This window comes from Halichoeres trimaculatus, unplaced genomic scaffold (assembly GCF_033239565.1).
Source record: "Halichoeres trimaculatus isolate MK-OKI-2021-1 unplaced genomic scaffold, fHalTri1.1 fHalTri1_scaffold_10, whole genome shotgun sequence".
Lineage (NCBI taxonomy): Eukaryota > Metazoa > Chordata > Actinopteri > Labriformes > Labridae > Halichoeres > Halichoeres trimaculatus.
This window is the reverse complement of record NW_027437187.1, coordinates 9,160,427-9,179,130: the sequence shown is the minus strand read 5'-3', so window position 1 is coordinate 9,179,130 and position 18,704 is coordinate 9,160,427. Positions and strand designations below refer to the sequence as shown.

General features: G+C 40.7%; 1 protein-coding gene across 1 annotated transcript in view; it reads left to right on the top strand.

Moving 5' to 3' along the window:
- LOC141796956 (solute carrier family 66 member 2) overlaps nt 1–18,013 on the top strand; it is an 88,280-nt gene extending 70,267 nt beyond the window's left edge. The window contains exon 5 of the mRNA XM_074678305.1: nt 17,822–18,013. Within this exon, the coding sequence (XP_074534406.1) occupies nt 17,822–17,996 (175 nt within the window). The 3' untranslated portion in view covers nt 17,997–18,013. The remainder of the gene's footprint in view (nt 1–17,821) is intronic.
- Nucleotides 18,014–18,704: the final 691 nt, after the last annotated feature.

Below are 18,704 nucleotides of genomic sequence, written 5' to 3'. Positions count from 1 at the left end.
TCTAGCCACTTAGTCTTGTCTTCTTCCAAGATAGGAAACTTGTGCATGGAACTATGTGGCTGTTTACAGCCAAAAACAAAGCAGTGATGAGTCAGCAGGGTGGGCGGGGTAGGGGTTCAGGGGTATCTGCTCCAGTGGACCAATCAGGTCAGACTTGCTCCTGATTGGTCAAAAAAGGGACTCGCTGACATTGACAAATCCCCCAAATCCAAACAGCTCGTTTTAGGTCAGGATTTTACATTCACAAGCACTACTAAGTTCAGGTTTTGTCATTAAATATTATATTTTGTGGGCTGGGAGGAAAGCCAAAGACCAACAAATTTCACCAAAAGATTTCATAAAGTGGTTTTTGCGTAATATGAGACCTTTTTTTAAAACAAGCACATATTTGTTGAGAAAAGTATTTTTATATTTTTTAGAGAACAGGATCCTATAATTCAAAAACTCAAAAAAAAAATCAACAAAAAGTTTGTTACCCACTGTTCCTCATCCAGAGAGAATAAGCTATTGTGCTGTGCCAGCTCTGAATGAGAACTGTTAAAGTAACCCTCTGTGTGTGGACTCTCATGACTGTGGGATTGTTGGTTGTCGGGGTACACATAATTTATTTGGTGTTTTTGAACAAGTACAAAGTTCAAATTGAAGATGTCTAGTGTACAAATTGATGCTGCAGGTGTGAATCTGAGCATAAAAGTGATATCCATCATTAAATGCATGCTTTACATACACACATTTTATGGAACCCAAAAATTTACCTGCAGCTCAGGATAGAACTTTAGCAGAGTTTAAGAAAAGCTCCAAACATCATCATCACGCTCAGTATTTTCCACTTAAACAAGCACTGCTGTGGAAACTGAGTTGTTCTGTTATTGGTGCATGAGTAACGCACTGTTGTGGTAAGAAAACATCCCGACCCCTACAACCCACAGTCCAGGTGTTTTGAAGATGAAATCATATAACCACACAGTGACTGAGCTGGCTGCCTCCCCAGAGAATTAAAGTGGAATAATATATTACACACCCTGAAGTCAAGGCAGCTCTGCAGATTCACTGAACATGTGTTATATTTACGTGTAGTGAGGAGGTTAGATTCAAGCAGCAGCAGCAGGCAGAGAACTACACGTAAACACAAAACAAACTTTAGTTTTGTTCGTGTGCGTTCATAGAAAGAATCTCTTCTTCTCGCTGATTAACTAACTGCTCTCATTGGTTCTGATATAAGCTTCACTTTCAAGGATGTAGTTTGATTTCTTAACATTGCATCATTATATTTCAGTCGCTGCACTTACTCAGATGAATCCCAGCTGCTCCTGCTGTGTGTGTGGTTAAACTCAGACTTAGCAAAGAGAAGCAGGCTGTTAGTCATCATCCAGCCTTGATCTGCTGCGGTGTTACATTTTGACCTGTACAGTCACTGACCCTTAACTGTGTAAATAAATAGAGAAGCTCTTGCTAATCGTCTGTGTTACAGTATTTGTCTGACTTTGCACTCTGAGGAACCGCTCTGCTTGAAATGCTCCCGACAGGAATCCAAAGTGTGCCATAACTCAGCAGGTTTGATTTCCCGTCTGCTTAATAAAACACCTGAAAGCAGACTGTGCAGCTTTGTGGACAACGCTGTAATTCTGTTTTTATCAGCATCCCCAAAAGACTTTTTTATTTAAGGATCCGAGCTATGACAAATTGAGTGTTGTTTTAGAAAACATGAGATTATAGATGTAATAAATCAACAGAAAAAGCTGAACAGGCCAACTCGTCTACTCTGACTTGTTTACATTCTCTGAAAAAATGTCCAAAATATCCTCAGGCAAGCTCTGTGTGATTCTCCTCCTCCTCCTCACCTCCCCTCTGCCTCATTTGGTGGAGTAGAATCCATCTTTTCTTGGCAGGTTGGGAACTTTTGGTTGTTTGCCTGTGCGCAATCGATCAACATGCATAATTCATAGTTAGTGGGTTAAGAGCAGCTCGGCTTCTCTCTCTGCTGGGCCCTTTGATTTTCGTCTCTCTGCCGACCCCCCCTCTGGGACAGCTACAGCCCTTGCTGCTAAATCACCTCTCATACACACACACACACACACACACACACACACACACACACACACACACACACACACACACACACACACTCACATACAAACACAAACACGAACACACACTAACCATCATGTGTGGGCACACATGAGTGTATGCAAAGATGCAAAAAGTACAGACGCACAAATCAAGCCGATGCACACATGCATGGCTGCATGCGGAGGAGATTGATGGTCTTTGGAGTTTTAAATATGAGCCCCTGCTGTTCAAGTGTGTCTTTTTCCCAGAGTTGTGTATTAGCATGATCAAGCACTTACAATGGCTGCATAACCCCCCTCCGGAGAATCTTAAAGTCTCTCGTACTAAGTGTGATCCTCCTCTCAAAGCCTGCACTGGATTTAGTTTGTGATCTGCTGCCTACTTATCTTCACGGTAATGGTGGGGAATGGGTTGTGGGTCCTCTGAGATACCTCAGGTTGCACACTGTTCTGAGGAACTCAGCACAGAATGAAGACAAATCCCTTCACACACAGATCCCGTCACAGACTCGGTACGGGTGCAGCAAAGCTGTGCCTAATATGGAAAGACGGTTCTTTCCAGTGAAGTCAGTGTTGAAGAATTTAGTCTCTTGTTTTGCGGATTAGCTTTGTCACTGACTGAGATTTCACATGAACATTGCACTAAATTTACATCCACTCGAAAAAGCAATTGGCAGGTCTTTGAATTGACTTTAATAAAATGAGTTTATGTAACACAATAAGATCACATTCCGCATGTGAACAAAATTGAATCGAGTACAGGTAAAGTGTTAAAGAACAATTAAAAAAAAATAACTCTTTGGATGAACTCAATTTGATTGTGGGTAGAATTTCCATCCAATAAATACATGTAGCCCCAACTTAAACTTAGTACATCCATGCAATATAACAAAAATGATTTTGTCCAACTGATTTATAACAAATATAATCAAGATGAAACTATTGAATTTTCAAAGTGAAATTGATTTACATTTGTCCAACTTAAACCAATGTGATTAATTGTAACTCTAAAGGGGCTGTGAGGAGTTTGAAATTGATTTTAAAAAAAGTCTCCCTTCTAGATATATGCCTGATTGCTGATTGTAATCCACACTTTATAATGAAATTATCAGCACCAATATTGCAGGTTACAGGGTATATTAAATGGCTACTTCTTAGCTTCCACGTCGGGTTTACCAGGACCAGATTGATTTTCTTTGTCTCCATGACACCACGCTGGCTGACAAAGTTTAATAGTGAGATATAAAACCCAGAGATCTGTGTTTTTCTGCTAAAAATGATTTCTGTGACTAGTTTTGTAGTAATTGTGGACAGATGAGCCCGACTGTCAGACAGAAAAAGGACAGAGGAGCAGAAGAAAGCTGACAGTGATACAGCCCGAGCTAAAGACTAATTAGCCTTTAGCTCGAGCTGTATCACTTAATAACACAGGGGCTAATCTTTTTGTGATAATGTTTATTCCAACCCACAGTCAGCAGTTATTCTGCAGTGGTCTGTTCAAACTTGAGAGTCTGTCAATAAAATGAAGAGTGAGGTTACGTTAGCTCTGATTGGTAGACGACAGGCAGGACATAGCTAACCAGGTTTCACTAATGTTACACGTTACTGACATGTCTTGGAGCACCAGACTGCCAGTAGCACTACATATGGACGACTACCAAACTAGTTACAAACTGACAGTGTTTTACTTGTTGCCATGTTAGCCTACAGATACATCGGAGCACTGGGCTGACGATAGCACTACATAAAGTCGGCTGCTACAACGTTTGCTTGATGTCATGTTTCAAACCGTACTGATGAATACCTTACCTAGGTATCCAGTTCGCTGTATCCAGTAAAAAGTTGTCTTGAACAAAGAAAATTTGTTTTGATCAGATCTCCATTTAATTCCAAAACAAACACACGCCTCACTAAAAAATAATTTACGACAGTGTGCGCGAGACTCTGGGCCAGATGGTGGCGAAGGAGTGCAATCAAAACAGATCCTCCTCATAGCATCTTTAACTAATTTGAGATGGATGGAAATATACTTTTTCTCCTCTGTTGCTGGTGAATAAACCAAGAGTGTTAGTTACCAACATCAAACCAGCCAGGAAGCTTTCTGATGCTGCAGTGCTGGAACTATGGAGAGCTGAGCGAGGTAACAGCAGCCAGCCTGGAGATGAGCTGAAGCACTGTTGACTGGAAACTTGTATCCCAGTCTACATCCACTCAAGTGGTGAAGCATGGCGGTACAGCACAGCTGTGCAAGCTTGCAAGATTTAATCACAAGGTGCAATGTATGTGTAGGCTGAGCAGCTTTTCTCAGGTGCTGAACATGAAGCAGAGCGTGTTGACATGTTGATTTCACAGAACAGAAATGTTTTGTTAGTGGAGTAAATACCTCACACTGTTTGTGTGAGTGCTGTGTGCTGGCCTAACATGCAGGACTTTCATAAATTTGTAGCTTCATTTTTGTGATAGCCCTGTTGTCATGTATTGACTTAGAATGATTTGCAGCCATCATGTTCATCATGCACATGGCAAAATGCCACAGATTTAGATTTCAGTTATTGAAGGCACAGTGAGGACTGTTTTTTTGGCGTTGAATCTGTTTCTCTGCTTGGATCCTGAGAAATAGCACCAGAAAAAATAAAGTTTAGTGCTGATAATCTTATTCTTAATTGTGACTTATTAGCAGTAAAATATATAATCAATTTCAATATCAATTATAGCATCCTTAGAGGGCCTTCACAATGTGATTGACTGTTTCAAATACCAGTTACACCAGTTGCACACAATAAATACAAATTTTGCAAAGTTTTGACAGTTTTCAGATTTAAATATTTGTTCATTTGATTGACGTTGGTCTCTACAAACTTCCCCTTATGGACAAAAACTTGTGTTTGGAGAATTACAAACTTTACAAAAGTCTGCTTGTGCCAGCAACAAACTTCTAGCTATCCCTCTTTTCAGTTTGCCATTCATCCGTCCCAATATCAATCCATCCTGTGGTCCCTTGGGCAGAGAGCACAGAGCAGGATGGCACAGGAGGCTGGGACAGGAAGATAATTAGACTGCAGTTGATGTAAATTGAGGCGGAGTAGAACAGGAGGGCTGAGGTGAAGATTCAGGAGAATGTGATGTGAGCAATGGATGCAGGGAAAGAGGCAGACAGCTGGATGGATAGACGAGAAGAGGTAAGGGGTTTGGGGAGGTGAGAGCGGTAGGCACTTTGTGGGGAGGTCAAAGGATGTAGGAGGTAAGGTAAGGTAAATAAACTAAGTGTTGCCCTGAATGAAATAAACATGCTGTTATAATCATTTGGTTGCACAAACAAAGATTCTTTTGAGGTCTTATTTTTAATCTCAGCGTCACATGGTTACAATAAAACATCAGATGGAACCTGCTTGGGCACAGTTTTCCTCAGGTATCCATAGTCAGAGTGAGGGATCTGGTTTCTATTTCAAACCTTGGGCTGATAACTAGGAAAACTATTGGCCTTCTTGCTAATGAAACAGTATTGGGGGAGCTGGTTTTTCCCATACGTCTGTAATGTTTGTTTACACCAAAGTCATATTTTACAACGCAAGATTTGGAATATTGAGAATGAAAAAAGCTGAAGCTCTGCTGAAGAATCTGTTGGTTCTCTGTCCTCAGAGTCCAGACCAGACACTGTAAGATCAGCAGAGAGAAATCTTGTGTGCTCTCTCTTTTGTTATCATCAAGTGTGTGGTCTCTAAATGTGTGAAGTTTCAGAGGATCCTGTGATGTGTACCAGCCTTTACATGTACCATGGTGTTGGATCCTGCAAGGAGGATTGGAGTGTGTGTGAGTGTGTGAATGTGTATGACTGTGTGAATGCTTCAGTGCTTTTTGAGGGCTGAAGATTTCAGCTGTGTTCATCTTTTATTCATCTGTGGCTGTAACAGATAACATTAAACTGGTACATCAGCTCACCTTTTTTATATTACATTTTTTAATATTACAGTTCATAATTCAAGGTTATCAGCTCAACTCGTTATTTTCTCACCTCACATCCTGCAGAAAGTAGTCTTTAAAGAGGGGGTTTCAGACTTTATACTGTCCCTCTGGAAACCCTGTGGTTGAAATGACCTTTGTATCTCATTATTACCTATAGATTCATATTCTACACAAACCAAAGATCATATCAGATCCACTATGTCACAACATATTGGTCAGGGGAGGAACTTCTTGCATTTATATAAAGGGATGGGAATCAAAAGCAGGTTCCTGTTGAGAATCGATAAGAAATGTTTCAATCCATCGATATCTTTATCCTTTGTGCTTAACCATATCAATTCTGTACATTGTGCCAGAGCCGCCGGGCCTTGCGTCGACTAGTCTGCTGCAGCTATCTTAGCTTAGCAGTTAGATAACGTTTCCCAAGAAAACTCTGATTCAGGATTTTCATCTTGAAGTTTTACTGAAGAACTGACTTCATAAAGAAATGTGCATTACTCTCTCCCAGGAGATTCATATTCAGTACATTCGAAATGGTATAAATCACCTTATTTACCACAATAACAAAATAGTGGAAGCTTGATGCTAACGTATATGGAAAACTGCATTGATATGCTAGCAGTTAGCATACATCAGCATAACTTCAGCTTCAGAATAGAATTTCAACGATCCTCACAGAAACATATAACATCAACTCTTTGTAAAAAATACTGGGAATTTCAAATGTCAAAAGCTAACAGGCTATTGAAAGGCTCATGGCTGACTTCATAACTATGGAAAGCTTCCAAACAACTTAAACCATTGTTATAACCTTTGAGCCACTAGACGGCCTACTTGAATTATTAATATATCACAACCCAGTACATTAACATCACATTGTGTGCAATTTTTACCTGTTTCTGTTTAATTATGCACAGAAATATCCAGACTCAGAGACCAATTATGATTTATTCACTTACAGTACAAACTAAATTAAATGTTGTTGACACAGAAAATCAGTAAAGCTACTTTTTGTACCAAGAAGATTCACAACAGGAATTGATAAGGGAATCGATAAAGAATCAGATTGAGAAGCAGAATCGATATGGGCATCGGTATAGACAAAGTTTTATCAATTCCCATCCCTATCTATACATATACTATAACTTAGTTATAAATGTTGGGTGTACTATACTCAAATTTACAATCTCCACTTAATTTTACATCTATAAGAATGTAAAAACACATAAAAACAATCCAGTTTTTTAAGTGTTCATTAATTTAGGCAGTAAGGGGTTAACTAAGAAAAGTGGCATTAAAAGGCTCTGGATTTTTTAATTTCCTTTGACATCAAATGCACACTTGTAATGGCACATCTTTACGATAGTGTCATCTCTGCTCAGCGCCTTCAACAAACTCTGAGTCCTGCTGATGATGGAGCTTAAAACTCAGTCAGCGTGATTGATTCTAACAGTTAGACAGAAATTAAACAAGAATCCCAGACTGTGCCTAATGGTTATTGGAGACCTGTGACATTTCGAGAAGCATTAGGTAATTTGCAAACATTTAGGACCTGAAATCAGTAAAGTGCACAAACCGCTCGTGTCCTTTAACTCTCTGTCCCACTCTCTCAGCCTCTCTCTAAATGTCACTCAGGCCTGTTTCCTGTGTCCGGGTTGAACTCGTCCACTCCAGCTGCTTAGTGGAGCTAATAGCTGGCCTGACAGCACTCGTTCAATACCCAGCACAATTACTGCCCGGCCCACATACGGCAGCGCCATCACACTGTGCAATCAGACCCCCCTCCTGCTCTCACCATCGCTCTCCCCTGTCCTGTCACTCTCCAGCTATCAGGGGGGCTTCGATCCTCACCCCGGTCAGGATTTATCACCTGCTGCCCGGCTGCTCTGTCATCCATCTCTCATCATTTTCCTTCTACCTCCACCCTCCTTCATCCATCTTCCAGACTCTGTCTTTTCCTTTTCATTCCCGAAGCACACAGTTCACCATTTCACCCTCTCACCTCTGTCACTGGGCTCAGATAAAGGTGTCAGGCCTGTTTTAATCTGTGAGTGACTGAAGTGAGTCACCCTGAGTCCATGCGTGTGTGAGTGTGTGTTTGTCGTATGTGTGCTCTGATGAGAACGTGAGGCAAATGAGCTTTGCCCCAGTTGTCAGCATTTCTGTTTAATGTGTAAATGAAAGAAACAGGCACACATACTTGCTGTGTATGTGCGTGTGTGTGTGTGTGTGTGTGTGTGTGTGTGTGTGTGTGTGTGTGTGTGTGTGTGTGTGTGTGTGTGTCCAGTCACTCAGTCAATAGTCTCGATCGATATCATAATAACTCCTTCTCCCTGGTGAGGCTCAAAGCCTCGCTTAGGACCAAGTTCAATTGTTTGCTCTTTGTGTCTTTCATCACCTGTCAGTTGAGCTCCACGTCACATGATGAGGGGAATCTCAGCCAGATGGAGCTAGCATGACAAACAAAGTCTGTCCAATGTGTGTGTGTGAATCTGTGTGTGGATCTGTGTGTGAGTGTGGCTCTCCTCCCCAGATGAACGACCTCAAACTGGTATTTTGTCTCTATTCTGCAGCGCTGCAGCAGAGGCAGCTTTGGTACAAATGACCCGCCCTCCTTAATTACATTGTTAATGACTCATCCTCGTTAATGATGTTTGCGTCTCTTGAGCAAAGAAATCAGCCAAAGGGGAGAGCAGAGAATTTAGGAGGGTGAGGGGGAAAGAGGGGAGGGAAGGTTAAGCACAGGCAAGGAGAGAAGAAGAAGAAAGAGGCTCATAGGAGGAGAAGTGAAGGTCGGCAGAGGAGGGATGGTGAAATAATTCCAAGGCAGAATATTAAAGTTGTTGTTCTTGTTTTAGAGACACATATTCAAGTGAAGTTTCCTCGTCTGGATTTTCTGGCTCTTTTGACCTTCGCCTCATTATTGTTCATGGAGGAGTGAAAGTTAGCCAGACAACAAAACAATTTGCAGTTGTTAAGTGGAGGCTCTGATCCTGTCTTAGTCATATAACATTATAAAACATTTGCATCTTGAGCACCAAAGAAACATTTCTACTGACTGAATGTGAAAACTGCCTTTAATATCTGCATCCAGCTTCACAAAATTGTCCAACTTCTGTATGATGCATTTATTCCATTACTGCAGGGACGTGACGCTCTCTGCACTCAGGTGAAAAAGTATGTGCATGTCTTAAACAAGGGTTTACAATCAACCATAATGTAGGTTTCTTTAAAGTTTCAAAACCATCTTTTGACACTCACAGGCCACTTTATTAGGCACACCTGTCCAAATGCTCATTAACACACATTTCTAATCAGCCAATCACATGGCAGCAACTCAATGCATTTAGTCATGTAGACATGGTCAAGATGATCTGCAGTTCAAACCGAGCATCAGAATGGGGAAGAAATAGAATAGAATAGAATAGAATAGAATAGAATAGAATAGAATAGAATAGAATAGAATAGAAAATACTTTATTTATCCCCGAGGGGAAATTCAGGAGTCAAAGCAGCATTTAAGAAAACAAAAGTAAGAAAGTGTATAGAAAGTGCAAAAAGGTCCACAAGAAAATCGATGATGACATCCCGTCCACCACTCTCCAGCCCAGCCAGTCTCCACCTCCACAGGGTCCAGGACTGAGCCTCCCCAGCAGTATGTTCAGTCTCTGTCTCCTGGATCCTGCCTGCTCACAGCAGGCGAAGCTCCTCCAATGTGGTGCCGGCGTCCGATGTCAGCTCCGTCAGCCACGTCCGTGAACAGCACGATGCCACTATGCCCTCCGGCAGCCCCTCTGCCGCTGGGCTGGCACGGCTAGCTCGTCCATCCCACCGGAGATAGATCCCACGTTCCCAATAACAATGGATGGAAGGACAGGTCCACGTCGACACCTCCCAGCTCACACCCGAGAACCAGCACGTCATCCTCACCTCCTCCTCGTCACCTCGAGGGAAATCATCAAGCCCTACACTAGTTAGCATTGACATGCTACAGGCTGTTAACAGCTAATTTCACAAGTAAACAATGCAGCCATGGTCACATGTAGGATCTCCAGACGAACACAGGAGAAAAGTAGTAAAAAATATCGCTGAAGACACAAAAAGTTTGGTGTCCATGACCAACAATGAACCGTACAAAGTGATGATCCACTCCAAATACAAAGATGACGAAAAAGAGACGAAAAAAATTACAAGAAACGGACAAAGACGAGAGAGCTGCTGCAACAGGCAGCTACTTGGGCAGCGCTTAGCAACGGAAGAAGGTGATTATAGTGACTTCAAACGTGGCATGGTCTGAGTATTTCAGAAACTGCTGATCTACTGGGATTTTAACCGACAACCATCTCTAGGGTTTACAGAGAATGGTCCCAAAAAGAGAAAGTATCCAGTGAGCAGCAGTTCTGTGGGCCAAAATGCCAGAGGAGAACGGACAGACTGGTTGGAGCTGATAGAAAGACAACAGTAACTCAAATAACCACTGGTTACAACCGAGGTCTGCAGAAGAACATCTCTGAACAAACAACACGTCCAACCTTGAGGCAGATGGGCTACAGCAGCAGAAGACCACACCAGGTGACCCTCCTGTCAGCTAAGAACAGGAAACTGAGGCTACAGTTCACACAGCAACACCAAAACTGGACAATAGAAGATTGGAAAAACGTTGCCTGGTCTGATGAGTCTGGATTTCTGCTCCACATTCAGATGGTAGGGTCAGAATTTGGCGTCAACAACATGAAAGCATGGATCCATCCTGCCTTGTATCAACGGTTCAGGCTGCTGCTGGTGGTGTAATGGTTTGGGGCAGATTTTCTTGGCTCACTTTGGGCCCCTTAGTACCAACTGAGCATGGTTTAAAATCCACAGCCTACCTGAGTATTGTTGCTGATCATGTCCATCCCTTTATGAGCACAGTGTACCCATCTTCTGATGGCTACTTCCAGCAGGATAACGCTCCATGTCATAAAGCTGGAATCATCTCAGACTGCTTTCTTCAACATGACAATGAGTTCCCTGTACTCAAATGTCCTCCACAGTCCCCAGATCTTAATCCAATAGAGCACCTTTGGGATGTGGTGGAACAGGAGATTCTCATCATGGATGTTCAGCCGACAAATCTGCAGCAACTGTGTGATGCTATCATGTCAATATGGACCAAACTCTCTGAGGAATGTTTCCAGTATCTTGTTCAATCTGAGCCATGAAGGATTAAGGCAGTTCTGAAGGCAAAAGGGGTCCAACTCGGTACTAGCAAGGTGTGCCTAATAAAGTGACCGGTGAGTGTACATCCCATTTCCTGCATTACTACTACTGATAAAAACAAAAACCTGCAAAAATGCCACAAAATCCTGAGATACTATGAAAATAGATGAAAGAAAGTATTGCAGAGAGGCCATCATTAGGAACCAAGTTAAGATACTAAATCCAGCTTTTAAAAACAAGTAATAAAAACTTAATGGATGTACTTTAGATATTGCAGTTATTAAATTCTTCCAACGACTCTTTCTGCACATTCACTCAGACAAACTTCAGATTCTGACACATTTGGCTTGAATCTGTTATTCTGATGCAAAAGTCTAACTTTAAACTACATCAGTCAAGGATTGCACCACATTGATTTTGCATGCAGCCTTGGCTCTATTAAATTTGTTCTTTATTTATGATGATGTTTGTATGGTGTGGTTATGAATGTATTCCTTCATCTTTGCGAGCTGTTTTTGCCTCTTGCCTCCAACTTTGACTTAAACTATCCAGTTTCTGATCTGTAAAACTTTTACGATAGTTGGACCACAGACTTAGCCGAAGCTGATAAATGTCTCCAAGTTTATTCCCTTTCTAGAGAAAAGAGGCGCCGAGTAAAAACAGTGACCGAAACAATAAAAGTAAAGATGACAGTTGTGTGGGACGGTGAGGGGAAAGAAATGGTGCTGTGAAAGGAAGAGATGAGCTGAGAGATGAAACAAGAACTCTGAAGTTCAACAAAGGGACCTCTCTGAGGAGAAGAACTCCAGTGAAGCTAAAAGTGAGATTTTCTCTGAGGAAAACAGACGACTTACAGAGAGAGAAGAAAAAGCATGAAGATTTTAGACTCTTTAACACTTTTATCTCTGGAACTGTTCCGTCAAACTCCAGAGTTTTTACCGTGAAAGTTAAATGTTTAGGGGGAGCTGAACACAGCAGTGAGACTCAGATGAGTTTGATTCTTGATGAGACCTAAAGGGTTAAATATGAGCTGTCAAAGAAAACAGAAAGCTGTCTAGAGCAGACTGGTACATCTCACTTCTCAAAAGTTTATTTTTTTAGCTACTTTTTGAGGCTTTTTCATGCCTTCAGTCAGAAAGGAGAGAACAGTGGATAAGGAAAGCCAAACAAACAGACCTTTACAGCACTAAAACTCTTAATTACAGCCTGGTTTAAATAACATCTTGGGTCTGAAATGCAAATGTTGTTATAAGCACACACTGTACAGTGAGTGATTTTTTTTAACTTGGCAGTTTAGAAGATATTAGGATCACTAGTTTGTCCAATCAGAGAAGCAGCTCAGCTCATGTGACTGACAGGCACCCAATAGCTGTTAGTTTGGGACATCAAAGCTTGCATCAAATCCAATATGGCCCCCACCAACCATCAGCTTTGTTACTCTATTACTGGGCACAAACTAAACTGCTAGGCCGTCTGCGCCTGATTAGATTAGTTTTTGAAGCTTAAGATTTACGCAGTCACAGTTTTAACAAATGTTATTCTGATGGGAAACCGTGACTTTTTTTTTCAGCTAAGAGTGCTGTTAGGGAAACTACTGGTTCTGAAAATCCAGGAATAAAGGATCCAAAGAAACAACAATACGTTTTCAGAGGTGTTTAGGATCTTGGAGGTTTCCCGTAGTCATCAGTAGATGGCAGAACGTATTATCGTGGCGAAGAAGAGACATTAAACTTTGAGGAAGAGCTCATTGGACATGAAACTGGCTCACAGACCTGAGTGCTGGATGAGTCATCAATATATTTTTATCATCTTAAAAAAATAAAAAGTTTGTCAAAGCAAAAGACTTATGATGGAAAATATATATTCAAAACATTTTTCAATGCCACAGAAGTGATGAAATTTGTTATTTCTTGATGTTTTCTGAAGGAAATCTTAAAGCACTCACACTGAGTATTCTAACAGCTGTTTAATAACTTTAATCGTTCGTATCTCTCAGTTTTCCTGCTGTGTGTGCAGCTTGCATTAGTCTGAGTTTTTAGTCTGAGGATTTAGTTCATTACCAGAAATGATGAATATTAATATCCTCAGTTGTGTGCCACGGTGGAGCTGTTTGCTACAAATGTTTTGGTTCCTCATCCAGGCCTGCAGGGAGCCAAGGGGAGTTTGACATGACTCTGCGTTCAGAGCCCAAGGACAGCGCGTGACAGATGTCCCCAAAGTCATTATTGCATGAACCCCCAAAACGCACTCATCATCCCTTTCTGTCTCTCTGAGCTCTGCTCTTTCTCTCTCTGGTGTTTTTTTTTTTTTATCTTTGCTCCCTCTCTCTGCCTGCATGCAGAATAAATGCTGTCCTCTGCAGCCTCTCTGGTTCTGTCCTTCCTCTCTCAGCCCTCTGACCCTCACAGCACGTCTCAGTGATGACTGATGGTCCTGCTGCATACCCATGCTCAGTCAGCTCTAATGAAAGAAAGATATAACCACATGTTCTTTTAATACCATTGGGAGTTCACTGTCCAGAGAGCAAAAATGAGGAACAACTGCAGTTCCCCAAATAAATCATTTTCAGATGGTAACATGTTTCCACCCAACATGAAGGTCAGATCAAAGCCCCTGTGAGGAGCCTTTAGCGGGTCATGAAACACACTGAGAATAAAGCCAGAGGCTTTTACGACCTTCAAAAGTAAATGAGACCATCAACAACAAAGCAGACACTTCTAATGTTTTAACTTTCAGTGCCTGCTGAAGAAAAACTCTTTCTTTTCTTTGTTCATTTCTTACAGTTTGTTGCAGATCCATAGACTAGGATAAGTCGTCTCAGTCATCAATTGGTTAATTAGTAAGCACTGTTTTGAAACCTTCCCCCAGGGATGGTCATATTTTAAATGAGACAACCTGACATGAGGTTAAAAGGTGGTATTAAGGCAAACTTTTAGTCTGTTTGTCAACTCAGTTGTGCCAACGATTATGCAAAACTCTGAACTTAAGTATCATCAACAATAATGAATGGGAAAAAATTCAAACCTTGTGTGAGTGGATTGGAGATATTTTAAAGGTAGGCCAGAACTATTTTTAATGATTTATTTTTAATAATTAGCTTCAAGTGGTCCAGGGTCTGCCTGAAGTAGACGCTTAAGTAACTGGGTGGAGTTGGCTGCTTGGAAACATTAGTCTATGTAATAAAAAATAAATAAATGAATATATAGATGAATAAATAAGTTTATTATTATTATTATTATTATCGTTATTATAATAATCATTATTTTTATCATTGTAATTATAATTATTATTATTTTTATTATTTATAATAACAGTAATAATAAAAATCTAAACTTTTATTTAAGTGCTTTTTATTTGTGACCAATGACTTAAAACAGTTCCATTATGATATACATTTTTTATTCTTCATCTGCTGGATCCCACAGCGTTTTGGCATTGGTTACATTTTTTTTTATAACTTTTTTTCTCTTTTTCAGTTTACATTAATTCCCAAATATAAACACTTTTTTATTTCTTCTCTCTTTCATGCTTATTTATTGTTTATAGTCTTTTCTTCTTTTGTATTTGTAGTTGTCAGCCTGGTGTGTTGTGTCAGTGTTTCACTTTCACTGAGCTGTATGCTTTGCTGGCAGTACTGTTCAAACCTTAAGTTGAAAAGGAAAATAATGAAAACCAAGTACAGATTTTGATCTTGAGGACCAAAAGTAAAGGCAGGTACACACTACAGGCCTGATTTATGAATGTTTGCAAATGAGAATGAATGAATCTGTTCGGACTATTTTGACACTGTGTGAAGAATTTCATTTTACTCTCTATAATATCCTCTTCATAATCACAGCTGACATAAATATGCAATTTCATGGACAGCAGAAAAAATAAGAGACACTGCAAATCTTCTTTTTTATTCTTTGTACAGTGGATCGGTTTGTTTTTTTATTTTGGTTCATATAGCAGATGGACTTTTATGTCACAGAGGACAGCAATTAGCGCTCATGTTTACCACTATTTTGGAGTTAACAAACCTAACTTTAGTGAAGACAGAGAGAAGGAAGAGTTGGGGTGAAAAGGGTAGGCAAAAAAAGAATAATACAGGTGAAAAATGTGATGAATGATGAAGATGAGGCAGAGAGGAGGAAGCAGTGAGTCATGATGAAGAGTAACCTGTCTGCTCTCTGTCTCATGCTTCCTGTAAAGTTTCAGAAACTCCTCCTGGGTTTGGTGTTGACACCAGGCTGCAGGCAACGACTCGTCTTCTTCAAGGTCTTTCTTCTTCACCTCTGATTCTGTCAGACGGTCTTTGAGCGTCTTTCACTTCCCCTCACTTTCTCTAACTGTCTGATCAATGAGTCGTTTACTTCACTCTGTTCATTGATTTTTTGTATTCCTGCTGCTTCTCGTGCAGCAGGAACTAAATCAAGAACAAAACGTTGTGAAAAGTCTGTTAAGTGTTGGCAGGTAAAAGCTGGAGGGGAGGAGGGAGCTGCTGTTTTCTTTTCAATTCGTTTTATCAGAGCTTCTGTTCAAAGTCAAAAACAGGATGAGTGTGCCTAATTGAAAAAAGAAAACAGATGAGGTCAAAGCTAGACGTGTTAGTAAACGTGCTCCACGAGACTTGCTGAAATGGTGAGGTCCTCGCATAAGTGTTTATGACATGTTGGACAGGTGGGACCTTAAACTCCAAGGTCTGCCCATAGCTCCGCCCCTGACAAATGGGGGGGTTTGTGGAGCTACAAATCATATAAAGCTACAGTACAACTGAGTTTTATAATCTTAATATTTTACTTGTAAGAGTCTTTTCAGTTTACAACAATAAACAGAAACAGATTGTGGGAAGAAATTTAGTAATGATACTGTTACAGTGAAATACTGGCACCTTATTGCCAGTAAGATACTGTCAAATTTACAGTAACCTTTTTACAGTGTACTACAGGGGTAGCAGAGGGACAGTATAAGCCTTGAAAGAACAATACCTCTTCTTTAAGGATGTGAGAACAGACAGCGCTGGCTTGGATTGGGAAGGGTGGAAATAGGGCCACACGATATGGTCTAAAACCAATGTCTCAAAAGTTTCAAGCTATAAACCCAATACATGATAAACATCTCAATATCCTGATTTCTCCTCAAAATCACTGTATACATTTTATAGTCAGCATTTTGATGAATAAAATGACACCAGTGTAGCGATTTAAGCAGACTTTTAAAAATTTCTAAAAATTGCATTTGCAAACCCCAAACCTGCAACTGACAAGATGTGCAAGCAACTAATGTCCCTCCTCTTCTGATACAAAAACATGGATGCACAGGAGAGTTTTCGGGATGGGGCTGCTTGCTGTGAGAGAATCACCAGCAGAAAGTGAAGGAAGTGAAACTTTGAAGAGACTTACATACCGACGTCTTAAAACAGTATCATATATTTTCAATATATCCCCCACCTCAGCAGACAGTTGGTAGCTGGTAGCTGTTCAGATCTTAGAAAAACACTTCAAGACCTTCCACTTAAAAGAGGCTGGTAATTTACTTCAAGTTTTTTTTTTAGTTTGTCTGCTTCCTTCTTTATGTAATCAAAAGTGCTTTAAAGATATAAAGTAGGGCTGTCACTTTAATGTGCTGACTAGATTAATTAATTACACTGCAGAGTAATGCGTTATAAAATTAACACCATTAACTCATTGGCAGCCAGCCATTTTCAGAGCATCTTTAACAATCTTTCAAGACCCAAATTATATTGTTTTCTATGACTATGTAAACACCAAAAGTACCTAAAAGGAGTGGACTCTCTTCTTTTATGTCTCTCTTCCTGTTTTTGATCCAAAAACAGACACAACATATTTTTTTCTATCATGTTCATCTCTGGCGCTCTGTCCTTTGATCCTCTCCATGATCTTATTCCTCTTTTTTCACGATCGTGCTGCTCTTTCTCTCTGAACTACCACAACACATCCTCATTTCGAGCGTGAGCTGCCTGAACTTTTCTGACTTGCGACGTTTAGCTATGTCTCTGTCATCTCACATCTTCTCCTCATATCCATGCTGATCTCTCATCCAAAGAGCGCATCGCTCTCACCCACACTAGTTTATGAACATGATTTTGATTGACAAGCTCCACCAGACCACGCCTCCCCCCGCTACCCCCCCCCCCCCCCCACAATTTACTTTTATAGATGCAGTAAACGGTTGCAATCGAATTGAAAAAAAAGTCTTCTCTTCTTGGTGTATTTATTTGATTAGTCATGCACTACAGTTTTGTAATGTCCTAGAATTCAAATTCCTGTATATAATCTGCGTATAAAATGATAATGTGTTGGGATTTAACAGAGAGTCATGTTCTGTGTATTTTGGCCTAAACAGGTATCCTCAATGGCAGCTTGTGCCTGGTGAGAAATGACTAAACCTGTCAGAAAAATGTAGACGTTCTCACTGCAGCTCTGTATGCATCATGTTTAATTGAACTTTAGAGGTTCACATTTTGTTGATGAACTGAGACAGGCTGTTTCTTTTTAATGTTTGGGCTTTAAGCTGAGTATTTTTAACAAATTTAAGAACGTTTCTGCTCACAGATTCTCTTTCCCTCTTGTGTTTCTGTTGCTTCAGTGTGAAGATGGTGCTGCTGTGGACAGCCGGCGACGTCTTCAAGACCACGTACTTCGTGATGAATGAAAGCCCAACTCAGTTTGCCGTTTGTGGTTCAGTTCAGATTCTGATCGACGTGGCCATCCTCTTGCAGGTCCTCCTCTACAACCAGGACACACGGGTCAAGCTGGGCTGAACAATGCCTGTCTTTAAGCTTCAAACCAGGGCTCATCTCCAAAGTCTGCTGAATCTTCAAAAGCCTCCAAGATAAGATGATGGAATCACGATGGGACATATTTTGAGATCATGGAGAAAGCCAAAGTCAGTCTATTTTTTTCCCACTTTCAGTCCTAACTTGAAATATCCTGTCCAAAGTATCCTGCCTTTCTGTGCAATTCAGCGAGCAGTGAACAAATACCCTCAGCAGCATTTTCAGTTCAGCACATATAACCAAACATCTTTACCTTTTGCATTTTTAAAGATTGTACTGACTTTTTGGTACATTTTTATTCTTTTATACTATTTATTTGTTCTTGACTTGGATGCTGGACTGGAGTGGAGTGGACATGGAAACATTGCTCACCCTGGCAGCTCACTCACTGCAGATCTGGACTGGCAGCTGTTACAACCGGCCCTGCACCGGCAGCCCTACACTGGAATCTACTGGCTGATTGATGAGCCTCCCACTTCTCCCTTCACACCTCACAGGACTGGTCTCAGGATGCAGTGTGTGTGTGTGTGTTAGTGTGTAGGTATGTCTGCACGCACAGAACTTGCTTTTAATGTGATTTTTCTGCTGCTGAAATTGATTTTTGCCATCGGCATCCAGTGCAGCGCAAAGGCTCCATAACATACAGCATGTCTGTGTAGCTATGCAGGACATCAGTCTGTAATGACTCTGCTT